Raw genomic sequence first — 27602 nt, forward strand, 5'->3', positions numbered from 1 at the left:
TTAAATAAACATCCTCTTTATTTTACCAAATATAATTTATCAGTTACGTTGACATTTGTCAATTCAGTTATAGTCACTATAAATAATTCTCTTAAGACACAGTTCTGTCATTTTTTTAAGGATAGAAGAGTAAACCGATGTTGCTCCTTGCAGCCAGGCCAAAAGTCCATGCAGTTTGTGCAGTTGGGGGAAAAGAAGTGAATCTTCCACAAAAGTCATGAAGTCAGGAAGTTCATTTTCTTTCCCTCTCACCCCACAGGCCTCCCTCTGTTCACACGCTCAGGGCTTAGGATACGCCGACCTTCCTGCTTTTTTTTTTTTTTTAAGCAAAGCAGGACACTCTGGCGTCCTCCAAGGCAGCCTGGCCAGAACTCCAGCGATGAGAAGGGGGTGAGCGACTGGGGCCGGGGTGACTGCAGATCACAGGGACACAGCCTCGGCGGCGGAGGAATTGGTTTTGGCGCCTGTACAAGACAAGTCTGTGTGCAAAGGTGTTTGGAAATGGAGGACAAGGAAGGCCTGAGGAAGAGCAGAAACAAGGCCAGGCTGGTGTTAATTAAGTCTGTGGGACACAACCCCAGCTAGATAACCTCTACGCTTCCAATCCTAAGGTTCTAGACTCTGGAAGACGGCCTGGGTGAAAATGGAGAAAAGAGAGTCCCTGGAGGTATTGGGCATGCTCCTGTCATGAGGCATGGGCTTCGTAAGAGACAGGGTCACTGTCTCGTCGTCCCCTGGAGATGGGCTATAGAGGGAAGCTGTAGATAGATGAGGCTAGAGAGGCTAGGAAAATCCCGCATCCAATGCCCAGAGGTGTACATGTGTGAGTGTGGACAGACTTCTGGTCTGTTCACAGCAATGTTGGGGAAGATGCAGAGGCTCCCGTGTTCTCTCAGTCTTGTGCTAGGCCGAGAAAGGTAGAAGTAGCCGGCTGGTGCCAACCTTCTAGTTCTGAATCCTCTTTTGGGTGGCTGATGAGGAGATGGAGGGAAGGGAAAGCGATGAAGGGGTCTTTAGGGACCTCAACAGTGGTGGAGCAATAGGGCTGGGGTTTCCAGCTGTGGTCAGCATTGCCGGGAGGAGGGATCTGGGAGGGGAATCGCGGCAGAACCCGGCTTGGTGATACAGATGCAAATCCTTCTAGCAAGGAAACTTTCTCTACCGGACTGGAAAGGGCACATAGCTGGGGCACGAGGAGAGGTTAGAGCTGTGTTCTCCCTACCCCTGGCCAGTCCGTGCCTGGCCCAGGATCTAACATTGTAGTAGGCACTCAACAGATAGCGCTCGATGAATGTTTCAGACCTGCAGACAAGCTCCTCTTGGGGAGGCTGTGTATTTGTTGAATGAGTGAATGAATGAATGATGAATGATGAACGTGAGCAGAAGCCAAAAGAGAGGAAAACAGGCCTCCACGGTATGAAAGAATGGGCAATTTTAGGAAGCGACAGTCTCAGGTGACCATGTGATGATGTCCTTAGGAGAAGCCGCAGCAGTGAAACACCCCTGGTTGCCCTCAATGTCCCAGCCACTCTCCACATACCCATTCTCCGTCCCTAATCTTGGAACCCAACCAGGCAAGCTCTGGGGAAGGTCGTGCTTAGAGGCAATTAGAGATGAAGGTTGAACAGAGGTAAAGGATCTGTCCTCTGGGCCCAGGAAGGACACAGATCTTGGCAAGCCTATGGGTGGACATGGGGCAACAGGGAGACCAGGCCACTTGCTCATTCCTTCCTGGATGAGACAATCGATTGGCAAAAGATCAGAGGGAGGGGCTGTTGGTATTTACCAGGCAATTGGGTGAGAAGCATGTACACAATTTAAATAGTCCACCTCACTCTGAGAGCAGAAGGGCAGAGACTGGGGTTAGGATTATTTGGGGCCAGAAGCAGCTGTTTCCTGTCTAGTGCTCTGAAGTTGATCCATTTCTAGAAAAAGTATGTGTGTGTCGGGGGGGGGGGAAGTGATATTTATCCCTCTGTTCAACCAAAAGAAAAAAAAAAACAAAAAAAACAAAAACAAACCCCAAAAACCAGAGCCCACTCACAGAGGCTGAGTTTACTAAAGCTAAACCAAATGTCCCCAGATCCCAGACGGAAACCTCTGCCCCAATCCACCATGAAATTGCACTTGGTGATTGGCTCAGAAATCTACTTGTACTGTTCATCTCAGTCCATCTGTCCTACCTGAATTCTTGCTATACCGACTTGGCTCAATGTATAAAAATTCCCATTGAAAATAATGAGAATTCGGTATCAAAGTGAAGTCCTGGAAAGAGGTGGGCGTGTGGAGTGGGGTGGGGGAAGGGGACCCAAACATATTTCAAACAGAAAGTGCAGAGGGGTGGAGAGAAGGGTGCGTGACCAGGCTAGTCCCCCACATCCGTGTCCCGGTCCCCAATGAGCCAGAGGACATGGAAGCTGAGTGCTAGGAGCCCGGTGCCGAGCAGGTCCCCCAGAGCGGTCAAGTACGGGATGGAGAAGTTGTCTGGGTCCAGGCCCCGGCTCCACATCCAGTGCACCATCCAGTCTGCAATGTACAGGAGAATCAGCACCTGGAGAAAGAGAAAGGCCCAGCCTGTAGCCATCCCCGCGCTCCAGGGGGAGCCAGAGGCCACGCAAGCGGAGCCATTCATTGCATCACAAGGCTTGGCTCTCCACAGACCTTGAGCTGGGACAGCTCGTCGTCTTTCCGTCTTTCTGTCTTTCCGTCCCTGAAACCCTTCTAAGTTCCTCCACCCCACGGTTACCACTTTGAACAGATGATGGGTGTAATTCAAGTTCTTTGGGAAGGAAGATGCCGCTACTCCTGAGAGGCGCCCACATCAGTATTACATTCTGCTCCCAAATTCACCAAACAGGAGGCTCTCTAATCTACATCCTCCTTTTTGTAGGAATGCAGCCCTCTTGCCTCTAATTCTGGGTCATCCTATTCTCGGGTCCTGTTCTCCAATTCCTGCCATGTTGGTCACTCTGGGAGCCCGGCAGGAGGCTGGGGGTTGGAGTTTCCTTTTCACACAGGAATTTGTCCTCAGAACAGAGTGGAATAAGGACAGTGTTTGAGGTGGCTGCCGGCACAGTTGTCTGAGTAACAGTTGATTATCCCAAGCTGCCTTCCTCCTGACCCTTCCCGTTCTGCTTTTGTGGCCACAGAGAATGCAAGTTTATTTTAACATTAGTCCTAGCAAAATAGAAGTTAGCTAAATATAAAGCAGGCGGTCCACACCCATCCAAAAGACATTTTGGGTTATTTGTTGCTTTGATTTATCTGTATCCTCGCTTTTCTTCCATTACCATAGAAAATTAAGAAGGATCTAGAACATTGCTAGTGGGCCCAGGACCAGCTGCAGCAACAATAGCTGGGAGCTTGTTAAAAATGCAGAACTTCAGGCCTCACCCTGGATCTCCTAAATCAGAATCTGTATTTTAACAAGATTCACACGCACTTTTAAATTGGTGATGAACTGGATCTAGAATATTATGCGGGAGTGGGCAGGCCTGCATCTTCTATGTACTCTGTCGCTCGGGCTCCCCACATGACTGCATCTGTGCGAGAAATGAAATGGTTTCTAACAGTAAAGCTTCAGCACAGTCATTTGGGAGGTTTTACTCCCGACTGCGCTTTGTAAATACTGTGGTATGTAAATTCTGCCTGAAGGGTCTCAGATACTGGAACCAGGGCCCACTGGGGGATCCAGGAGCCAGAAGTGATACCTATTTTAGGCAAACTGAGCTGCTCTCTTGTTTTCTCTCCAAGGAAGCCAGAGGTTGCAGTTCTAGCCTTGCCCTGCACATAGCTGCCTTGCACTCCTGTGGCCCAGGCCCCAGCCCTGGGTGAGGGCCAGCCCTTCAGAACCTCACACCCTTCCCAGCAGCTCCACAAGAATCCCAAATAAAGAGAGTGGCCAGGAGGACTTCAGGATGTGCCCCAGGAAGGGAATGGCAGCAGCTGCCCCCACATTTCTGCCTCCTAAGAAAGGCCCTAGGACATGTGGCTGGGAGGTGGCAGCTAAGGGATCAGGAAGAACCTTTATTATTATTATTCTTATTGTTGTTATTATTATTATTATTTTGCTTTTTACGGTCGCATCCACAGCATACGGAGGTTCCCAGGCTAGAGGTTGAATCAGAATGACAGCTGCTGGCCTACACCAGAGCCACAGCAATGTAGGATCCAAGCCATGTCTGTGACCTACACCGCAGCTCACCACAAAAGCACACACACACTGCTATGTGTAAAATATATAAGACAGTTACCCAACAATGACCTACTGTATACACAGGGAACTATACTCAATAACCTATAAAGGGAAAGAATTAGAAAAAGAATAAACCTGAAACACTTTGCTATATACCTAATGCAACATTGTAAATCAACTGTGTTTCAGTTAAAAAAAATTTAAAAAATTATGGTACATCAATACAACACAAGAGAATTCAGCCATACAAATCAGGGGTCTCTGTTTTTACACACGGATGTGGAATGATCTCTAAGATAAAATGTTAAGTGTTAAAAGCGGTGTGTGGATAGCGCGTGTAGTGTGCTACACGTGGGTTAAAAAAGGAGGAACATAAGAAAAACATGTATGTTTGCCTGTATAAATATAGAATAAGCTTAAAGGATATATAAGAAATAGATCTAGGCGTTTCCGTCATGGCTCAGCAGCAGTTAACAAACCCGACTAGGATCCATGAGGATGTGGGTTGGACCCTGTCCTTGCTGAGTGGGTCAAGGATCTGGTGTTGCTGTGGCTGTGGCGTAGGCCGGCGGCTGTAGCTCTGATCCGACCCCTAGCCTGGGAACTTTCATATGCCACAGGTGCGCACCCCCCCTCCACTGCAAAAAAAAAAAAAAGAAAAAAAGAAAAGAAAAAGAAATAGATCTAGATAAACAACAGGGTCCTACTTATATAGCACAGAACTCTACTGAATATCTTGTAATAACCTGGAATCATATATATATATATATATACACACACATATATATATATGAATCACTTTGCTGTACACCAGAATCTAACATAACATTGTAAATCAACTATACCTCGGAAAAAGAAAGAAGGAAAGAAAGGAAGAAAGAAAACAAACATAACACCAGTGGCCTGTGAGGAAGAGAAGTGGGGATGGCTGGGAAGAGAAAAGACTTTTCGCTGAGTTTCACTATGAACCTTAAAAATTTTTTGAACTATGTGACTCTTATTACCTATTCAAAAAACAAATCCAGGAGTTCCCGTCGTGGCGCAGTGGTTAACGAATCCGACTAGGAACCATGAGGTTGCGGGTTCGGTCCCTGCCCTTGCTCAGTGGGTTAACGATCTGGCGTTGCCGTGAGCTGTGGTGTAGGTTGCAGACGTGGCTCGGATCCCGCGTTGCTGTGGCTCTGGCGTAGGCCGGTGGCTACAGCTCCAATTCAACCCCTAGCCTGGGAACCTCCATATGCTGTGGGAGCGGCCCAAGAAATAGCAACAACAACAACAACAACAACAAAAACCAAACAAATCCAGACATTTAAAATGTGATTCTGAGGGTGAGTCTGGCTATAAAATAGGTTGTATGAAGGAGCCTTGTGGTGATGGAACCATGGTTTATCTTGATGGTGGTGATGGTTGCAGGAATGTACATTTGATAGACTTGCACAGAACTATACACACCTGCATACACAGGAGTGCATGTAAAATTGGTGCAATCTGGGAGTTTCTGTCCTGGCTCAGAGGAAACGAATCTGACTAGCATCCATGAGGACACAGGTTCAATCCCTGGACTTGCTCAGTGGGTTAAGGATCTGGTGTTGCCGTGAGCTGTGGGTATAGGCTGCAGATGTGGCTCGGACCTGGAGTGGCTGTGGCTGTGGCTGTGGCAGGCAGCTACAGCTCCGATTCGACGCCTAGCCTGGGAACCTCCACATGCCGCTGGTGCAACCCTAAAAAGACAAAAAAAAAAAAGTGCAATCTGTGCATTGTACCAATGTGGATTTCCTGTCTTTTGTTGTTGTTGTTTGTTTGTTTTATGGTTGCACCTGTGGCATAAGGAACTTCCCTAGCCAGGGGTAGAATCCGAGCTGTAGCTGTGACCTATGCCACAGCTGCAGCAATGCAGGATCCTTTAACCTGCACCGGGCTGGGGATCCAACCCATGCCTCTGAATCGACCCAAGCTGCTTCGGTCGGATTCTCAACTCACTGCACCACAAAGGGAATTCCGATTTCTTGGTTTTGATGTTGTGCTATAATTATGCAAGATGTTGGAAACTGGGTGAAGAGTACATGGGATCTCTCTGTACATTGCGGGGGGGGCAACTTCTTGTGAATATGTAATTATTTCAAAATAAAAAATTGAAAAAAATATAGTAGAAAACCAGGGAGAAGGTGTCCTAGAATTATAGAATGGCAAGGGTGTAGTTCTGATACTTTTCCAAGCTGTGAAAACTTTTTTTGGCTGTACTCTTGGCATGTGGAAGCTCCCGAGCCAGAGACTGAACCCGCGCCATAGCTGTAACCAAAGACACGGCAGTGACAACCAGTGCTGCATTCTTAGCCTCTGAGCCACGAGGAAATTCCCGTGAAACCCTTTATTCAAATGAAATCACCCAAGAAATGCCCGCACATAAACAGAGCCACATGGAGCTGTGTGGCCAGGCTACATACCTGCCTGAAATCTCCCACCCTCGGTTCATTCCTCTCAACTTACAAATGGATCACTGAGGCTCAGAGGAGTGAAACAACGGCGCCAAAGTCACGCAGTGTATTAGTGACTTTGCTGGAACTATAACCTGCCCAGTGTTTATTGGCCACACAGTCACAGAGAAAGAGGGGGCAGAATGTCTGATAGGACAAGCCTGAATGTCCCCTTCCATCCCTGCAGGGCAGCCTTGGCCCCTTGCCATGCCCCACCAGCCCGTACCTGGAGCAGTGCAGCTGTCATGTAGAAGATGATGAAGATGAGTGTGAGGGTGGTGTGCCCGCCCTGCATACAGCTGATGGTGTAGAGAAACACTAGGTGTCCCGGAACCACGAGGAGAAAGAGGACGCGGGCCGAGCGGGAATTCACATCTGGGACCAGGAGAGAGACAGTGTGAGGGGGAGGAGGGGAGGAGGAGAGCCTTTCCCAGCCAGGTGGTACCTCGCTACACTCTGGGGCCACAGACAGGGGACTGTCTCTACAGCTCTATCCCGTGGTGCCCAGCCCCGAGGGTGTCCCAGGAAAGCACAGCCTTCCTGCCTGGGCTTTGCCCTCCAAGACAGCTGGGATCTAGAGCCCAACAGAAAAAAAGAGCCTACAGCTCTGGGCTCCGGCTGTTGCAAAAGTGATAGCGTGAAGCTCAAGTGGGCGGGACCTCTGGCATTACCGGGACTGAAGAAGGTGGTACAAGGACTGGGGCAGCGGCGAGGGACTTGCTCAGAGTTCTCCCCCGGCATCCCATTCATGTGGAGGAACGTGGAGATGCGGCTGGCCTGCACGGCCACCAGATTGCCCCCAACACCTGCAGAGACACGTAAGACCTGAGACATGGCGGGGGGTGGGGATGGCCATTCACCAGTCCCCGGGAGACACTAAGGAGGAAGACAAAGGCACCCCTCCTTCCAGGCTCCTCCCATCTTCCTGCTACGGAGATGTGACAGTCCCCTGTACTGGGACTGACCGGTGTGGTTGATTGTAGGACACAGGCGGACTCAGGGAGCCTGACTTACCCACCAGTACAGCGTATGCACCTGCTGTGCCACACAGCCAAAGGCACGGGGCCCCGTCTGCCTCAGCCTTTCTCCAAAGGACCCAGATACCCAATGCTCATGTGTGGGTTCTAGCAAACAGTTTCAGGGTGGAGCTCCGAACTCTGGTACCTCTTCTAGGAACTGTGCTAATGACTCTGCCCTTTATCCCAACCTATCCCCTGCCCTTCTCAGCCTTCTCTGAGCCCTGGGAAGCCAACTTCTACAGACTGCATCACCAGCCTCCCTTGCTGGCTGCTTCTAACTGGGTCTCTTCATCGGGAGGAACCAGTAGACAGTCAGAGAGGGTGGGAGGAGAGGGAGGTCAGGCATTTCTTTCCTGACCCCTCCCTGCTTTTTGGCAGAGGTTAACCCCTTGGGGTGGGGGGCAGAGAAGCATTCTCTCTGAGCTCCCAAAACACCACCTCTTCCCCTTGACCCTCGAGGAACCTCTGGGTCCTTCTACCCTGCTCCCACCTCTGTGGGAAGCTTCTTCAAAGTTTTTTTTTTTTTTTTCTATTTTAGGGCTGCACCTGCAGCATATGGAGATTCCCAGGCTAGAGGTCGAATTGGAGCTGTAGCCACTGGCCTACACCACAGCCACAGCAACACCAGATCTGAGCCAGGTGTGTGACCTATACCATAGTTCATGGCAATGTCGGATCCTTAACCCACTGTGTGAGGCCAGGGATCGAACCCGTACCCCCATGGATCCTAGTCGGGTTCACAGACCACTGAGCCACGAAGGGAACTCCTTCATTAAAGTTTGAACTGTCTGAGCGGGACTTCCTTGCCTGCTAGAACTCGGACTGACACAGAGGCCCCCTCAGACCCTCTGATCCCATCCTCTTCTTTCCCCCAGCAGCTGATGCCAAGACCTCACCATTAATCACAGGCGTGAAGACAGCCATCCCTGCAAAGTTGGGATCTGAGACAGTCTTGTCCAGGATGAGGCCTCCCACGCTACATGGACACAAAGACAAGATAACACAAAGAGCACTGAAGGGTTCTGTTGCAGTCCCAGGATGACAGGCGCAGGCCTGTCTGGCTGTGGACAGCAAGGTGGCTCCTGGGAGTCCCCTGCTTCCAGTCCTTGCCTCCCCGGCCAGAGCCCCGGACATTCACACTGGTACAGTGCCCCAAGCAAGCTGGTGGTGCTGGGCCAGGCAGCCGCCTCCTTCACCCACCCCCCTATTTGTCTAGAGGAGCCACCTGCTGTTTTGCCTGCTCAGTATTTATTTCCCCTTCTGGTGACAGTGCTGCGCTTTTCCTCAGGGAACCACCTCTCCCGAACTCCAGTCACTGTGGTGACATTGCTCCGGGAGGATGGTGAAGCCTGGGGCCATCCAATCAGAGCAGCACATCTCTACCGCCGCAGTGATTGGTTCAGGAATAGCCAGGTGACTGGATGACAGCCAATGAAATTCTATAATGGGACTTTGTGGGACTGTTGAAAGACTCTCTCTCTCCCTGCTGTAATTAGTAAGCGTAAGAAAGTGCAAACCTGAAACTGCAGGCCACCACAGAAGAAAGCAGAGAAAAGCAGAGCCGAGAGAGGAATCCTGGGGCCCTAATGATATCATTTATATCCCTGGATCCAGCTATGCCTTTTTAGCTTCCTAAGCCAATATGCTTCTGCTTTCTATTTTATTTATTTTATTTTATCTTATCCTATTTTTTTCTTTTTAGGGCCGCACCTGCAGCATATTGAAGTTCCCAGGCTAGGGGTTGACTCTGACCAGCAGCTGTCAGTCTACACCACACCCTCAGCAATGCTGGATCCAAGCCGCGTCTGGGACCTATGCCGCAGCTTTTGGCAACACCAGATCCTTATCCTTAACCCACCGAGTGAGGCAAGGGATGGAACCTGCATCCTTGTGGATACTAGTTGGGTTCTTGACCACTGAGCCACAATGGGAACTCTGTGTGCTTCTGCTTTCTAATAAGACCCATTTGGGACAGAACAGGTCATGTAACTGATCTATTGATCTGTATTTCTACGGTCTGAGCCTCACTTTCTCTTTCCAGAGCTTAAAAGTGAGTCTGTGGCAGGGAGAGGGGAGGCCGGGGGTGGGTATCAAGGGCCTGAGCCTACCTGCTGATGGCCATGGCAATGATGACAGGCTCCCAGCCCGAATACAACACCTCCCTTGTGGCTGGGCTCCGTCTGGCCAGCACCACCCAGACAGGCAGCAGGGCCACGAAGAAGGCACACACCAGGGGGTAGATATATTGCCAGACATCTGAGAGAGGCAGAGAAGAGAGGGGGGTGAGTACCGTGGCTCCCTGTCCAAGCCTCTGCTTGGCCCAGTCTGCAAATGTCCCAACAGATCAAGAGTAATACCATGCTAAATGCCCAGTGAGTGCATTACCTCATTGGATGTTCACTGTAAACCAACGAGGTAGATAGGGCCAGCCTTTTCCATTTGTAGATGAGGAAACCAAGGTTGAAAGCCTCCCAGGCACTGAACTTATTAGGGGCAGAGACCAGATCCTAGGTTTCTTGCTTTGATCCCCAGAAATCCCCATCTCCCTTTCTCTTCTTCATTTTGCAAGCAAATTCCAGCTTTGAGTGCCTTTCCACCTTATCCCTCCAAAGGAAATAAGAATCCACAGGACCACACATATTTCTCAGATACTTTTACCCCTGCTCCTGCTGTCTGCATGAATTTGTGATAAGTACTTTGCCTCATCTCTCTAAGGGAGGGAGTTACTACAAACAGGGTTTCAACCAAACAGTTAAGAACATAGAAGAAATCCTTTTATGTTTGCAAACCCACGACCGTCTCTCCAAATCCCACCCAAGAGTCCACCCTGGCCACAGCCTCGGTGGCCTCAGCCTCACCCTGCTCCTGGTAGAGTCCCCAGCTGATGCCTGAGAGCAGTGCCAAGGTGATGAGGTCGCCCAGGCTGGCAGCGATGGGCGTGGCCACATTGTCTGGGTTGATACCAATCTTGCGGGAGCCAATGATGACTCCGATCATGATCATGCCTGGGGCGGAAGGAGAGGGGTGGGGCGGGGTAAGAAGAGATAATGGGGTTATCTATCAACTTGAAAAGAGAGATTGGAGATGCCAGGCTTAGCTGACACCTCTGGGGCACCCCTTCCTACTCCCCTGCCCTTCCCTTCCCTTCCTTACCCAGGACCAGGGAAGCAATGAAGGCCGTGGCCACGCTGCTGGCACAGAGCAGGAAGGCATGTGGGATGCTGAAGTGGCCGTCAGGGATCCAGCCAAAGACGACGGCCGCGATGGATGCCAGGAAGCCCACCACCGTGGCCTGCACCTGAGGAGGGGCATGGTAATGCAGAGAGCTTTTTAGCTGAGGTCACTGAGCACTTAGCCAGACATCTTCCTGGACCTCAGCAGCCCCAGGAGGCAGGCTGGGCTGGCCTGTCCAGTCCTCCCAGGCTGGAATGATGTCTTTATTTATTTAGTTTCGCACCAGACACTAGTACCGGGTAGTGCACCCTGCAGGAGGCCAGGACATGTTACTGGCTGAACGAGTGATCCTCTGGGGACTGGGGAGGTTCAAGAGAGCCTGAGACTTCAGTCCAGGCACAAGACCTGGGACTCAAGGGGGAAGACTCCCAGCTGGAAGCTGTGTGGCCTCATGGGGGGATGCGACAACAATGGTCCCGGACACTTCACTTCTGAGTGTCCTCCTGAGTCTGATCTGTGGCGACCCAAGCCCTCTCCACCCGTGGAAGTAAAGGATTGACATTGGAGATCCTGAGGTCCCCACCTCAAGAGCTTGGCTCTTTTCCTGGGAAACCTGGGTACCTCCTGGAGGTCTTCTGGGAGAAGCCAGCTCAGCAGGATGCTGGGGCTTCACTCAGGAGCCAGGGGGGCGCTGACTTCAGCCTTTCAGATCCTGACGAAGGAGGAAGCCCAACCCACTGTCTCTGGTCCCTGCTCTCTTACCTGGATGAGGGCCATGTTCCCAGTGATCATCCGCCAGAGCTCCTTGGGTGTGTCCATGTGCCCGATGTTGGCCTGGGAGACGGAGGACAAGGGGCTGGAGCTCTAGGCTAGAAAAGGCCTGCGACTCCATCTATAGGACCTTGCCTGGATCAGCGCATGTGACCTAAGACTCTGGGACCAGGACACGACCCCCAGGGAAAGTGAAGCGGGGTTGAGAGGCTGGGGAAGGAGCTAAATAGCCTTGAGCTCCTGCGGCAGGCTGGGAGTGGTGGGGGGCAGGAAGGGAGCTCCCAAGGCAGCCTCCTCGCCCCCTCTTCCTAGAACAGCTGCTGAGCAGAGGCCGACTCCATGCTCTGTCCTGCTCATCTGGGTAACTCGTTCCCACATGAGTTCGGAGGACCTGATCGATCCCTGGCTCTGAGGCCAGCTGCTCTCTTAGGGAAGGAAAGGTCAGCAGCTGATGCGGGACGGAGGCCATGAGAGTGTTTGGGAAGGAGTGAGGTGGCATGAGAAGAGGCCAGGAGGGCAAGCTGCAGGGTTGGAGTCAGGCTGGGGTGGGAGAGCTGGCTGTGGCTTCTCTCTGCTGCCTTCTCTAGGCTCACGGCTGTGTGGGGACATCCTTGCCACTTGGCTCCTCGGGCCTCCTGAGTTTTCTTGCTTCCTCCCTCCCATCCCATGGCCTTATATCTGGTTCAGTCTCTGAACCGTGATGGCTGATCTAAGAGGTACTAGGAGGTGGGAGTCATGAGCAGCCCCCTTCATCTGTCCCCTTACAGAAGAGCAAGCTGCCAAAGGGGAAAAGGAGTGGAATGGGAGGGGGGCTGGGAAGGCCTGGCTCTGCTCCTGGCCAGCTGCAGAGCAGGGCTGGAGATCAGAGGAGGCCCCCATCTGTGCAGGTGGAGGGACCAGCATGATGCTCGCCTGTCAAAGCTGCACAAACAGTCACGAGGCGAGTCGCCAAGCAGGGGGTGGGGCAAGAGTCCAGGGACATCGAGAAACTGAGCCTGGGAACCACTCTGGGCAGGGAGCCCCTGCCCAGGAGCCGGACAACCAGCCTGGGATCTCCCTCCACCTTTCCACCCCAGACCCGTACTGCAAAGCTGGGCAGTTGCGACCGGCCTGTGGTCCTTTCCCAGTCAGGCTCTGAGCTGCTCCGAATCCTCCGTGCCCGCCTCCTCCCAGCCAGGACACTCACTGCAGTGGAAAGCCTTGATGCCAGGGTCATTTCCAGGTTCCCCTTCAGCCCCAGCAGGGCAGGCACCAGGATGAAGACCTCCGTCACCTTCTGGAAGACTTCCCAGTGCTGTAAAGTGAAAACAGACCCCAAGAATTTCAGGGCCCCGAAGGGCTGGCATCGAGGTGGAATGGGAAACTGAGGCTCCAAGTGAGTTCCTGTCCTGAGTTTATGATTAATTATGATAATGTATCTATCCAAAACTTTATTCCTTTTCTTTTTCTTTCTTTTTCTTTTTATTGTCTTTTTGCCTTTTCTAGGGCCGCTCCCCTGGCACATGGAGGTTCCCAGGCTAGGGGTCCAATCGGAGCCATAGCCACCGGCCTACGCCACAGCCACAGCCGGTTGTGGGTTCGATCTCTGGCCTTGCTCAGTGGGTTAAGGATCCGGGGTTGCCTTGAGCTGTGATGTACATTGCAGACAAGGCTTGGATTCTGCATTGCTGTGGCTACAGTTGCCGGCCTACACCACAGCCACAGCAACGCGGGATCCGAGCAGTGTCTGCAACCTACACCACAGCTCATGGCAATGCTGGATCCTTAACCCACTGAGCGAGGCCAGGGATAGAACCTGCAACCTCATGGTTCCTAGTTGGATTCGTTTAACCAGTGAGCCATGACGGGAACTCCTTTTATTCCTTTTCTTATTCCCTCTGACCTCAATTCCTTTTTTGTCCCCTCTGACCTCAATCCTGTGCTAACTGAACACCAATCAGCCGGATGACTGAAATTACTGAGGTCGATGATAATGTTGTTCATGTACAGACTCAGGGTAAGATGAGCTAACAGACCCTCAGGTCATGGACCACCAGACAGAGACTCTTTTTTTTTTTTTTTTTAAATGGCCACACTTTTGACATATGGAAGTTTCTGGGCCAGGGATCAAACCTGCACCAGAACAGTGACCTGGGCCACAGCAGTGACAACATCAGATCCTTAACCCATTGAGCCATCAGGGAACCCCAGACCTGAGACTCTTAAAACAGTAGGCATTCTGACTCCTGAATCCACAGTTAAGAAAAGTCACAATTCTAGGGTTGTGGGATGGAAATCCTGTGAAACTGGATTGTGATGATCATTATACAACTACAGATGTGATAAATTCCTTGAGTAATAAATAATAATAATAATAATAAGGAATTAACCTTTAAAAAAAGTCACAATTCTAAAAAAAGGATTACAGGGCACTTCTTTGCAGAATAGATACTGACCCACAGACTTTGAAAAACTGATGGTTTCCAAATGAGACAGGTTGGGGGGCGGGGGGATGTGCAGGGAGTTTGGGATGGAAATGCTATAAAACTGGGGTGTGATGATGGTTGTCCGACTATACATGTAATTAAATTCATTGAGTAATAAAACAAGTCGCAATGCGATGATTCACCCCAGCTTTTTTTCCTTCCCCTTTAACAACCCCTAACTCAAAGACCAAGTTGGGAGTTCCCGTCATGGCTCAGTGGTTAATGAATCCGACTGGGAACCAGGAGGTTGCAGGTTCGATCCCTGGCCTTGCTCAGTGGGTTAAGGATCCGGCGTTGCCGTGAGCTGTGGTGTAGGTCGCAGACGTGGCTTGGATCTGGCTGTTGCTGTGGCTCTGGTGTAGGCTGGCAGCTACAGCTCCGATTCGACCCCTAGCCTGGGAACCTCCATTTGCCACAGGTGTGGCCCTAAAAAGACAAAAGACCCCCCCCCCCAAAAAAAAAGACCAAGTTGGAGTGGATCCGAGGCTTGTCTCCCACACCCTTGCTTGGTGCCCTGCAATAAGCCCTCGTTCGGCTGCAGCCACTGGCAGAACTTGGCTTTTGTGTGTTGTGGGCACAGGAGCCCTTGCTCAGTTACAACTGCAGAGTCTGGAGCAGGGGCCGGAGGAGGAAATGGAAACAGCGGGGAGCGAGCCTGTTAGCCTCCTTTCCTCCAGGAACCCTGGAAGCAAACCAAGCCCATGGTACTCCAAACAACACAGCCCTCTCTCCAGAACAGGGGAGACACAGAGAGACTCTGCCCGTCAGGAGACCCTCGTCTGGCTCGGCTTCCTCGGCCTGCTTTGTGGAGCCGGGGGAGAAGATGGTGGGGACCCGCACAGCTGAGTCACCCCGGGCTGGCTTACACCCCAGAACTCCTCTGCCCTCTCCCTTCAAATTGCCTTGAGTCTAGTTTCTCTGTGGCCTCAGCCTTGGGTGGTGTTGTCTCAGCTGTTAAGCGCTGGCCTCCACGGGGCTGGGGTTGAGATTAGAGAGTTTGTTTGGTTTCTATCTCCAAGGGCCTTGGGCCTCAGCCACAGCAATTCTCCTGCAGAACAGAGTCTGAATGAAGGCTGTGGCCCCCAAACCTCAGTGTGCTGGTTTGCAAGAGGTTTTTTATTCTTCCTCTGTACCCCCTTACCCCTTCCTCATACCTTCCTCAACCTCTCTGCTAGGGAAGGGAGGTATACTCCTGCAGGAAGAGCACTGGACTGGGAGTCAGGAGACATGGATTCCAGCCCTGAGACCATCAGGCCTGGCTCTCCAACCCATTCTTTCTGCCGACATCGTTTAGGTCGGCACTGTGTACATTTTCTCATTTCATCCTATCAACAACCCAGTGAGGTAGGAGCAATTTTTATCCCCACTTTGTAAATGAGGCAACTGAGGTTCACAGAGCACTGCATGCCTTAGGGCTAGGAAGGAAAAAGGCAGAAGCCAGGACTGGCTATTTGAAAGCTACTCTGAGTTCCCGTTGTGGCGCAGTGGTTAACGAATCCAACTAGGAACCATGAGGTTGTGGGTTCCATCCCTGGCCTTGCTCAGTGGGTTAAGGATCTGGCGTTGCCATAAGCTGTGGAGTAGGTCGCAGACTCAGTTCGGATCCCGTGTTGCTGTGGCTGTGGTTTGGGCCTGCGGCTACAGCTCTGATTTGACCCCTAGCCTGGGAACCTCCATATGCCACGGGAGAGGCCCTAGAAAAGACAAAAAAACAAACAAAAAAAGAAAGCTACTCGAGGAGTTCCCTTGTGGCTCAGGGGGTTAAGGATTTGGTGTTTTCACAGCAGTGGCTCTGGTTATTGCCAGGGTGAGGGTGACCCCTAGCCTGGGAACTTCCACATTTCAAGGGTGTGGCCCAAACAACAAAATAAAACAAAACAAAAAAAACCTACTAGGCAACTTTTAAAAAACCCAGAAAATTACAAGTGTTGGCGAGGATGTGGAGAAATGGGAACCCTTGTGTGCTGTTGATGGGAATGGAAAATGGTACGACTGCTATGGAAAACTGGATGGATGTTCCTTAAAAAATTAAGAAACTACTATATGATCCAGCAATCCCACTTCTGGAGGGGTCTCAAAGAGATATTTGCACATTCATGGTCATAGTAACATTATTCACAATAGCCAAGAGGTAGAAGCAGCCCAAGTGTCCATTGACGGATGGATGAATAAATAAAACATGGTCTATACACACAAGAAACGACCTAAAAGGAAGGAAATCCTGTTACATGCAACAACATGGATGAATCTTAAGGACATTATATTTAGTGAATAAGCCCGTCACAAAAAGACAAATACAATATGATTCCACTGATATGAGGTATCCAAAACATTCCAATTCCTAGAAATAGAAAGTAGAATGGTGGTTACCAGGGGCTGGGAGGAAGAGGAAAAGGGAACTAAATGTTTAATGGGTGTAGAGTTTCAGTTTTGCAAGATGGCACAAATCAACAACAACAACAGCAAAGGATGGGAGTTCCCTGGTGGCTTAGTGGGTTAGAGATTTGGCATTGTCACTGCTACGGCTTGGGTTTCATCCCTGACCTGCCTGAGAACTTCTGCATGACGTGCACATGGCCAAAAAAAAAAAAAAAAAGGATGAGCAGCAAGGAAATCAGAGGAGCCTGGGGCCAGGATTAGAGACCAGGGGAGGCTCAACACTGGGCAGCGGGGGTGGGGGGGAAATGTTCTTAAAAAGGCAAGAACCTCTCTTCTCTTACCAGAGTTCTTTTTTTGGGGGGGGCGGGGGGGATGTTGATGAGAAGAGGGAATTCCTACCAGGAGCTCCTGGTCTAGCCTCTCACTGGTGGAAAGCACAGGACTCTTTTTAGGGAAGGCTTTCTCTGAACACTAAGGATGGCAAAGAAACCTCCCCCCGTCCACCCCGCCCCTGCAACAGTTGCTGAGCTTTCAGGCACCCACAGGAAGAGCCAGGAGGCCCCCAGAGAGAAGGCAGCCCCAGTGAGCCCCATCCACTCTGGGAGAACTCAGGCACTGTTACTCTTGGACACAGCTGGTGCATACCACTGGGCTTCCAGCTCCCAGCAGGCAAGGCCCTGCTCTGCTACGCCTCCTCCTCCCTCACCTCAACTGGCCACCCTGCACCAGAGAGGAAGAATTTCCTCTGTTCCCCTCCCCCAGCCTCCCACCCCGACCCTGCTGCATAACATCTACCCCTGGCAGCTTCCAAGCTGCCAGCTCCATGAAAAGCTGAGATCTCCAGGTAGGCGTATGGAATATGTGTACATGTGTTGGCAGAGTGAAGGAGCCTGGAAAGAAATACTCCCAGTGAATGCCAGCAATATTTTCTGAATATTCTTTGTCTTTATGATTTTTTTTTTTGGTCTTTTTGCCTTTTTCTAGGGCCGCTCCTGTGGCATATGGAGGTTCCCAGGCTAGGGGTCTAATGGGAGCTGTAGCTGCCAGGCTACGCCAGAGCCACAGCAACGTCGGATCCGAAGTGTCTCTGCGACCTACACCACAGCTCACGGCAACGCCAGGTCCTTAACCCACTGAGCGAGGCCAGGGATCGAACCCGCAACCTCATGGTTCCTAGTCAGATTTGTTAACCACTGCACCACGATGGGAACTCCCTGTCTTTATGATTAAGAAAAAAAATGCATGAAGTTTAGCTAAGCCCCTTCGGCTGCTCCTATACCTCCCAAACCTTCCGCCTCCCAGCACACAGGAACCTCTCCTTTAGCTACACAAGGACCTCGAAGGGATGAGGTTTTAGCCACCATAAGATGCAGGGCAGAAGGCAAGAAGAACCAGCAGCTGTGATGACAGCCCTTAGGCAGAAGTCTTCCCAGCCTGCGCAGGATACAGCCTGGAACCTCATACCCCGCAACCTCCAGCCCAGCAAAGCCCTGAGCTGGCACATGGGGCAGAGTAGCCAGTGCCTACACACATACTTTTTTTCACCCACAAATGCTCTCAAAGGCGGGAGAGCCTCTGACATGAGCGCGCGCGCACACACACACACACACACACACACAGCTCTAGGAGAGCCTGGAAAGCAGGGTGGCCCGGTAAGGTGAGGAGTGGTAGAACGCGGTGGTGACAGGGGTGTCTCTCCTTCCTCCTCTGGCCTAATTCAGGCCCATCCTTTTCATCCTGGCTGGGAGGGCCCGCCCCTGATGTCACACCCATCAGCCAAGCCCTCCTGCTCTGCTGGGGAAGGAAAAGGGCATGTTCCAGAGAGCACTTGGAGGTAAGTGGGGGCTGGACACATGGACAGATTTCACCGCTTCTCTGAAATGCAGCCCCTCTTGCCTTTTTTTTTTTTTTTTTTGGTCTTTTTGTCTTTTTAGGCCCGCACCCACAGCATATGGAGATTCCCAGGCTAGGGGTTGAATTGGAGCTGTAGCTGCCGGCCTACACCACAGCCACAGCAACACGGGATCCGAGCTGCATCTGTGACCTACACCACAACTCACGGCAACGCTGGATCCTGAACCCACTGAGTGAAGTCAGGAACCGAACCTGCATCCTCGTGGATACTAGTCAGATTTGTTTCCATTGAGCCATGACCAGAACTTCCTCTTCCTTTTCTTTCTCTACCCATGTGTTTGTGAGGAGGTGGGAGGGGGCACAGGTGCTCACTGGTCCTTGATATTCTGGGGGTGAGACTGCTTCTCCCAGCACTTAGAAATAATCCTGATTCAGAGCAACCACCCCAAGTCTCCAGCCTCAGTGGCCCCGCTGCTACCTCTTCCTGGTCCTTCCATCCCTCACCTCCTCTGGCCTCAAAGACAGACCCTCGCCTGCCTCTGAGTGTTCTGCCTTGAGCCTCTTCCCTTCCCGGAGGATAGCAGCAGGGAAGGAAGTCACAGCTCAGAAAAGTTCGAGTCAAAGACATGAAGACTAACGGCCCTCAAAGCTCCAAGAACCAGGCTGTGGGAGAACTTGGGAAGCAGGAATTGACTTTTCAGAGTGAGAACTGAGTCAGCTCAGATTAGAGTAAATCCAGCCGGAGGCTCTCTCCCCGCCTCCCAGCCACTGGCAGACATCCTATAGGTGTCAAAGGAGAAAAACCTCTGGGCAGCTTGGGATCCTCAGCAAGTGAGTCATGAGTTAAGAGAAGGAACTAGGATGCTCACCTGTCTTAACACAGCTGGGACTTCCGGTGAAGGTTGGCACACCCCCTCCAAGCCATCCCCAGCCCTCCAAAGGCCAACAGAGGGAAGTGAGATGCTGGGCAATAGCTTGGACCAAACCAGGGGGTGAGGCAGAGCATCTGCAGCATGGAGGGCTCCCAGATCCCAACCCCTTCAATTCCAACACTGGATCCAGTCCTGCTACCCTTCCCAAATGCGATAGGAACTTTCAGCCACATATAGGGAAGTTGGAGCAGATCATAGTCCACTTAAACTTTTCCTGCTTTTGGCCAGTACACCTGCCCCTTATCTCAGTGTGCAGGCTGGCTGTACTTATCCCCAGTGGAGGGGAGGGCAGATAAGAGGAGATAGAAATGGGCCTTCCGGGCTTGGACCAAGGAGTCAGCTGCACCAACGTGGCCTCCTGCTTAGTTGCTCTGAGACTTGGGGGACACTCTAGAGCCAGCATTCCCAGATGGCCCCAGCCTCTTAGGTATTCCCAGATTCTGTCCCACCAAAGCCCATCTTAGTCTGTGAAGGGGACTGCGGGGTAGGAATCCTTAGAAAGTGTCCTGCTCTTCCTGAACCTGAGATCAGTAGTCATTCCCCGCCCCCCCCCATATGAAATAAGAGTCTCCCTGTGGCCCCAGGTCTCTTGGCTCCCACCCCCGCCATGATATCATCATAGCCATCTGCAAGGCCTGCTCCAGACCAGCTGTGGCAGGGAGGCTGGGGGAGGGCGACAAGGACAAACCAGCCTTTGTCATCTATACCAACTGGACCCTAGCGAGGGGTGGGCCTAGGTGCTACACCAAGGGTGCAAGCTGGCACATTTGGGCAGGCTCCCAAGATTCCCTACCTAGGTCTCTCAATGTCTCAGGCTCATGAGTGAGGGGTGTATGTGGGGCAAGATGTCAGAATCCTTTTGCAGCCCTAGAATTCTCAGTGTGAGACACTGGGGGAGGGAGGGGCCCTCTACCAACTTTTGTTCTTGCTCATTTTATTTTATTGTCTTTTTGCCTTTTCTAGGGCCACAACCGCGGCATATGGAGGTTCCCAGGCTAGGGGTCGAAACAGAGCTACAGCTGCCGGCCTATGCCAGAGCCACGGCAACGCCAGATCCGAGCCGCGTCTGTGACTTACACCACAGCTCACAGCAACGCCAGATCCTTAACCCAGTGAACAAGGACAGGGATCGAACCCGAAACCTCGTGGTTCCTAGTCGGATTCACTGACCACTGAGCTACGACGGGAACTCCATTGTTCTTGCTCATTTTAGAATACAACTCCAGTCGTTCCAGATTCCAGTCTACCCTGTTCTTCAAGGACAGACAAAAGAGAACAGACTCCTCCCAGAGTCTTTTTTTTTTTGGCTTTTTAGGGCCACACTTGCGGCATATGGAAGTTCCCAGGCTAGGGGTCTAATCTGAGCTACAGCTGCCGGCCTACACCACAGCGATAGCAATGCCAAATCTGAGCTGAGTCTGCAACCTACACCAGAGTTCATAGCAATGTCAGATCCCTGACCCACTGATCGAGGCCAGGGATCAAGCCTTCCTCCTCAGGAATACTAGTTGGATTTGTGTCTGTGGTGTCACAAGGGGAACTCCCTCCTCCCAGAGTCTTTAACCAATGGCAAAACATGGCCATGGTGAAGGCCATAGAGGTTAATGGCACAGGTTCGGAGTCAGATGACCAGGAACAAGTTACTAACCCACCTGGGCCACAGGTTCTCTCCAAAATGGAGACGGGTATGTTTCCTACATCATGGGCCTACAGAAGAGTCCAGCAGATGCTCCCCATTGCAGTTCGTATTATCCAGAAAATTACCCCCCCCAACCCCAGGTCACCACCAGACCCTGGTTCTATACCTTTTGGAGGCACCAAACCAGAACTGGAAAACTCTCAGACGGAGAATCAAGGTCACAGGAAAGGGATGGAAGAGGTGGTGATCTCATTTCCTCTCCTCCCCAAACCCCCGCTCACTGCTCTAGGAGGAGGAGCAGCTACCAGGGGCAGGAACCCAAAGCCTGCCTTTCCGGCTCCAGACTGGCTGCCTAACCTCCATGAGGAAAAAGCCCTCATGGAGGTAACAGAGTAGGGGAGAGAAGAGGCAGCACAAGGTGTTTGGGCATGACATAAAGGCCATCCTCAGCGTTCCCATCACGTCTCAGGGGTTAACGAATCTGACTAGCATCCATGAGGATGCACGTTCGATCCCTGGCCTTGCTCAGTGGGTTAAGGATCCAGTGCTGCCGTGAGCTCTGTTGTTGGTCGCAGACATGGCTCGGACCCTGTGTTGCTGTGGCTGTGGTGTAGGCTGGCAATTGTAGCTCCGATTTGACCCCTAGCCTGGGAACCTCCATATGCTGTGGGGGAGGCCCTAAAAAGCAAAAACAAAACAAAACAACAACAACAAAAAACCCATCCTCATTAGCAACCAAAGGTGCAGGGTTCTCCTAAGAATTCAAGTCAAAGTGGTCCAGGTGGATGCTATCAAAGGAACTACCTAGAACCAACCACCCGGTTTCCTGGGACACAGGCAATGAATGGTGGGACTTGCCAGCAGGACTCACATGCATCATGTGTAGGGTTGGCTGGGCAAAGGGGAGGAGATGCTGAACTCTGTGTTCTCCTGGGAGCTTCCATAATTAGGGACACACTGGGGGGTCCCAAAGGGCAAAAGATAGATCTCCTCCAGGCTTTGGATTTCTCTGAGTACCTAAGACAGAGCCCAGTACTCTGTAGGAATTTGATACATGCTAGTGATGAACTTAGATAAACCCAGCTCTGTGTGCCTTCCTGAGCTTCAAAACCTTTAGCTGGAAACAAGACTTTTAACCATCTCTGGGACCTGGAAGTTCTGGCTAAGTCCTAACTTACAATAGGCTAACACAGCATATCCCTGGCTCTTAAGTGTCCTGCTCCTGCCAATTCTTCTCCTTTATTCTACTCAGGAGCCTCACAAAGAGCTCTTTTTGCCCATGGCAGATTCATGAAGGACAGGTAAGTAGCAAGGAGTTCTGCCCAGGTTTGGTTATATTTTGTCCCCATATATGTCACATAATTAGCAATTCTATGACTTTTCATGCCCTGCCCGCCCCCACCCCCCCCCGCCCCCACCCCAATCATGTATCAGGCAACATGTGCCCGCCCCCATTCCCCAAGGAGATCCTGCCAAGGTTACAGGCAGACGGCAACACAAAATGCCTTTAAGAACCTTCCCACTTAATCTGAGACCCTCTTGGCAGCTGGACAAATTCCTGCCCGGCAGGAGGATGAAGGGGAGACTTGAAACCCAGCTTTCTACTCTGGGTATCCTTGAAACCCCGAAGAAAAGGGAAAAGAAAGCATAAAGAGGAGTTCTCCTTGCGGCGCTGGCTTGGCGCGTTACAAACCTGACTCGTATCCATGAGGATATGGGTTTGATCCCTGGCCTCCCTCAGTGGGTTAAGGATCCTGTGTTGCTGTGGCTGTGCTGTAGGCCGGCAGCTGCAGCTCCGAGTCGACCCCTAGCCTAGGAACTTCCATATGCCGCGGGTGCAGCCCTAAATAAATAAATAAAATTTTAAAAAGAAAGCATAAAGAGGAGACAGATATCAATGCCTCCTACTGAGCGGGGCTCAGCAGCAGTGCCCAGGAGGGATGGCTAGCAATGACCCTGTTCCATCTCTCCTCTTCCCAACCTGAGCTCTGGAACCCATTCTGCTTCTGTTAAGCAATACTGTCCTGACCACATCCCCGGGGCTATTGGGCTTCCTCGAAGCTTCTGTAAAAAGTGACCAGATGAAGAAATTGAGGCCATGGCCCAAAGGGAAAATGTATTCCAGGAAGCAGCAGTGGCTTCTGACAGGGGGGTGGAGGAAAACCCCGAAGAGACAGTTTCCCAGGAGGAAAAGGTAGCTCCGGGCTCAGGGTCAAGAGCTGCCCTTACCCAGGTCCTACCTGCACGATGTCCAGCACCATGCCGGCAGCCACAGTCCCAAAGCCTGCCAGGAGGAAGGGGAACAGCACTTGCAGCCCGATGGAAAAGGAGGTCTCCTTGAGCGGGGAGGGTGGCGCAGGGCCACGGTCTGTGCTGACATCGTCACTTTCATTGCTCTGGCTCCCGTTCTCCAGGAGGGCATCCTCCTCCCGAACCCCCTTGGCGTTGGCCCGAGACTCAATCACCACCACCTCTACCCCAGCCCCATCAGGCCCCAGGAACTCTGAGGTCCCGGCCATGGGCTCTCGCCCGGGGCCATCTGAAGAGCAGGGTGAGGCCGTAGGGCCAGTCCCGTTCAGCTGGTGGGTGTCCTTCGGCTCCGGCTTCGAGGACATGACGGGAAGGGAGGAGAAGGGAGAACTTTCCTCTTTCTCTTTTTGCTTTCTCTCCCTTTCTAACTTGGGAAAGAACTTAGTCTTGGGGTGATCCCAGGCTTGGCCACCGCGGGACCTCTTCCCACGGCTCCCCGCTCCTAAGAGGCGCTGCAAAATCTGATCCACCAACAGACAGCCCCATCAAGCACCGAAGCCGCAAACAGGAGGGAAGCAAGAAAGTCCTCCCCAGACTGCAGCCGGGCCACTAGGGATGCGGATGCCTGATCCAGCCGGCCAGCGCCGTGCTTGGGGGAAACTCCTCCTGCCTCTTAACTTCTTTGGTTCTTAGCACAGGCTCCTCAGAGCAGGGGACATCCAGAGCAGAAGAGGCCAGTCAAGTCTGGGGTGCCCTCTTAGGTGGCTCTTCTTTCATGAAAAGTAGCTTGAGTTCAGATCTTTCAAAAGGCAGCCTCGGCTCTGGGCTTCGGCTCCTTCCCCCACCTCTTAACTGGGCTCCGTCAGCTTCCCACAGCTCCTCGGGCTCTGCGGGTCCCAAGGCAGTACCTGCCGTCTTTCTCCTTTTTCCCAGAAATGTTCTTTCTTCCTGGGAAGATCCTGCACCTTCCCAAATCCCTGGTCCTTAAAAGTCACAAGAATCTGTATGGAACACCTTATATGGGAAGAGAGAAGACAAGAGAAAAAGAGAATGTTACCATATAGCAGAGGACAGCTCCTACTGGGAGAATTCTCCCACAAGGCAGTTTGCAATCCGCTTTCCTTTTCTTCACTAAAATCATCCGTTTCTGCCCTTTGACATCTGGACGCTGGGCAAGGCACGACCCCTGCCGTCTTCCCAAGAGGCAACCCACTGCCCCACAGGGATCACCAGCTTGAAATGTGGTCAAGCCTGGGATTGGAAGATGCAGCACAGGAGACCTTGGCATTGCCTTCTCAGCAAAGGGGGACTGGCAAAGATATCCTGGGGGAGACCTCCCCCCCTCTTTTATCTTACAGAAGCACCTGTGGCATATGGAAGTACCCAGGTTAGGGGTCAAATTGGAGCTGCAGCTCCCAGCCTACACCACAGCCATGGGAAAAGCCAGGTCCTTAACTCACTGAGTGAAGTCAGGAATCGAACCCACATGCTCACGGACACTATGTCGGGTTCTTAACCCGCTGAGCCACCACGGGAATGCTGAGAGCCCTTCTTAAAGGACCATTAAGAACCCAAGATTAATGGTGTGGTGTCCCAGTGGGGTCAGTTACAAAATCAGTCACAAACTCCCTGCCACCTAGCCACCCCACTGTAGCAACTGATTTACGGTCACAAGAGAGTCACTTAGGGCAAATAAGCAGGGAGAATGTGATCACTGAGTGACAATCCCCAGACCCTCCAAAGCCCCAGCCCCTGAGGGGGGGGGTAAAAAACAAACAAATGGGAGGACTCCCTGGGCAATGGGGCAAGCCTGCCAGACCAAGGCCAAGTGCCAGAGGCCTACCCACTCCTGCCCTTGAGAGTCAACAGTGTTACAAAAAGCTGAGACACTGACTTGGATCCAGGCCTCTGTGCCTACTTCTCTCTCCCTGTTGCTGGCCTCGTGAGCTTGTCAGATAGAACAAGGGTGTTATCTCAGTTTGAAGGGAAAGAGAGTAAAACTATCAGTTATGATGCACACACTTCAGTATCTAGGTTCACCCTGTTCCCCAGGGTTACTGAGAGTTGGATATAATGGAATTCTTAAAAAACAAAAAACAAGACCAGAAAACAAAAGCACCAACCAGAAAAAAAGAAAATAATTAAATACGTCAAACAAAGCAACACACACACACAAAAACCCAAATGCAAGTCTCTTTAGCTGTAGGGGCCCCACTTTTCTCCCCTGAAGGTATCCCCAGGCCTTGATCCCACCCTATTCCATTTCACCAGAATAGCTCTTACAAGTAAAAAAGTTCATTTAAAGAGAAGTTCCCTAGGAAGGATGAATAGGTCCTTAAGTATTCCAAACACACATAATTAGTCAACTCCAGTTTGGGGAAGGGTGGACCAAACTCCAGTAACTGGCCCACGGGAATTGTTTTCTCTTCCTAGCCACTCACGTCACCAGGACTCCCTTTTCCAGGCTCCTTAAACACTGTCCTGTGGTTCTTTCAAAACCGTCATTAGAACTCCAGGAGGAAACCTCTGAGCAGGAGAGAGTCCACTGCCCCTGTGCCAGAAAAGTTTCTGAGTCCGCTAAAACTTGACTCTCCCTCCTCCTCCCGTCTTCCTGGCAGGTCACTTAACCCGAAAGGGGGCTCGAAGTTAGAGAAGCCGGTCCTTCACCCCACTCCACTGCCAGTAAAGGGACTTCAGCTGGGCCTAAGGCCCTGGGATGAAAGAAGCAAAAGTGACTCAGGATGCCCCGAGGAGGGGATAAAAAAGGCCGTTTTAATATCCCCAAAGCCGGGGAGGGGGAGCAGTTAACTGGGTGGCCCTCCCGCCTCTCCCCGCTTCAGACTCAGCAAAGGCGCTGCGCGCCAGGTCTCCCGCCCTCCACCGCCACCCTCCACCCCCCAGGACCCAACAGGACTGACCTGCCCCTCGCTTGGGAGGAAAGGGGGAGCCTGGTGAGTGGCAGCAGGGACCCGTGGTCTCGGGGGTGCAGGGAGCCCCCTCTTCTCATCACTCCTCCTCGGCAGTCCTACTCGGCCCCCGGTGCGCCACCCTCCCACCCCACACCCCCAGCCTAGGCGAGCGTCCAGCCGAGATACCCGGCTCGCTACATTTCGCCTCCGCGTTACTCCGAGGCCGCCGCTCCACTTCCACGAGGGGGAGGTGGCCGGGGAGCGCAGGATATACCACCTCGGGCCCGGGCGGGGGTGGCACCCAGACAGGGGACCTCGGGGCCGAGCTCACTCGCCCCCAATCGCTTCTTGCCCGCGCACTCGGGCCCGACTGGTTGGCTGCTAATGGCAAACGTGATCTGGGGCAGACTGGGTGGCACCCCCCCTCCATCAAAAATAGATTCTGGATGGACAACTGCAGTAGCCAATCGAAGGCTGGGGGAGGGGGCGGGCTCAGCCTCGGCCCAGCCCCTTTCCTTCGCTTTGCGCCTCGGAGGCGGGGCACCGGCGAACGCAGTGCGAAGAGTGACGGGAACAAGGATACGGCTGCCTGTGCCGCTGACTCGCGGGTCCCAGCGCGCATCCGCCGGCAGGTTCCTGCTGACCAACGCTCCAGGCCCGGTGCCACCTCCCTCGGGCCCTCCCCGCCGCGCCGGGACCTCTCCTCGTCCTTTAAAGGCGTGTGCGCCTGTGCGGGTCTACTCCTGCATCTTGACTGTTTCCTTCAGCCTCTGGCCTTCGGGAAGACGGGGAAACCTCCCCGTGGAGCCATCCAGCTCTGACCACTGGGGCTCAAGCGGCCACTTCCGTGCTCTTAAGCCTCGCTCCGTACCCGGAGAGAACCGTCCCTACCTTGATCTCGGACACAGCTCCTCTGGGGCTAGCTCGTCACCTTGCGCTTCTGCCAGATTCTCCAAGCGCGTGGCTCAGCCTGGTGGGACTGGCCTTAATAAAGTCCCAGCCTTGGAAGGGGTGGGGATGGGCGGGCGGTAGGGAAAAGAGGTCAGATTCACCACTGGGGTCCCCCACGCACCACCTGAGGTAGGGGCGGAGGGGAGGCTGGCTTCCTCTGATCCACTGGTCCTGGTGGTAACATGGGACGAGATGTCTCCATCCCGGGCTAAACAAAATCCAACTTTCCCTGACGCACCTTGTGGGATCAAAGAGGGGTGTTCCCATTTCGCCTTTTGCCACTTCCTCCCTGGGGTATCTCCACCTCTCCAACACAAGCTCAGTACCAGTTCTTTGGGGGATGTTTTTGTGCATGGAGTGTGACCTCCCCATAAAGGAACCGCCCCCCACCCCACCCCCCAGGTTTTCCCCTCTTGTCAGTGGAACCTGTGACCGGTGGTTCCTTCCTGTGATTTTTTTTTTCCTCCTGGAAAGTGGCTCAGGGGTGCATTCAAGCAAGACTCCAGACCCCTGCATGGGGTTTGAAGTAGAGCTGTGCCTGCGGAGAGGACACAGTGCTGGGTGTGAAGCTTTTGGCTACACCTTCCTCT

The 27602-nt window shown here is 52.4% G+C and overlaps 1 protein-coding gene across 2 annotated transcripts; it reads right to left on the reverse strand.

Moving 5' to 3' along the window:
- SLC41A1 (solute carrier family 41 member 1) lies at positions 1-26997 on the reverse strand. Of its 2 annotated transcripts, none has more exons than XM_047752514.1 (11): positions 26953-26997; positions 23143-24166; positions 12820-12927; positions 11625-11696; positions 10842-10986; positions 10547-10693; positions 9797-9944; positions 8585-8664; positions 7341-7475; positions 6896-7044; positions 1-2551 (listed from the first exon to the last, which is right to left on the reverse strand). In XM_047752514.1, exons 2-11 carry the CDS (start codon positions 23515-23517, stop codon positions 2366-2368), a joined length of 1545 nt encoding a protein of 514 aa, XP_047608470.1. In that variant the 5' UTR covers positions 23518-24166; positions 26953-26997; the 3' UTR covers positions 1-2365. The 2 variants fall into 2 exon arrangements, with proteins under 2 accessions (XP_047608470.1, XP_047608469.1); XM_047752513.1 differs by lacking the exon at positions 26953-26997 and adding an exon at positions 26071-26471.
- Between the last annotated feature and the right edge of the window lie 605 nt (positions 26998-27602).

Source organism: Phacochoerus africanus, chromosome 11 (genome assembly GCF_016906955.1).
Source record: "Phacochoerus africanus isolate WHEZ1 chromosome 11, ROS_Pafr_v1, whole genome shotgun sequence".
In the NCBI taxonomy this organism is placed as follows: domain Eukaryota; kingdom Metazoa; phylum Chordata; class Mammalia; order Artiodactyla; family Suidae; genus Phacochoerus; species Phacochoerus africanus.

Bases quoted from the DNA above. Each gene is read 5' to 3' on its own strand.
- SLC41A1 (XM_047752514.1), bottom strand. From the start codon at position 23,517: ATGTCCTCGAAGCCGGAGCCGAAGGACACCCACCAGCTGAACGGGACT. The intron at 10,987-11,624 runs GTAAGAGAGCAG...GCCCCTCCTCAG, and splicing joins GGAACATGGCCCTCATCCAG to GTGCAGGCCACGGTGGTGGG. The intron at 2,552-6,895 runs GTACGGGCTGGT...CTCTTTCTCCAG, and splicing joins TGACAGCTGCACTGCTCCAG to GTGCTGATTCTCCTGTACAT.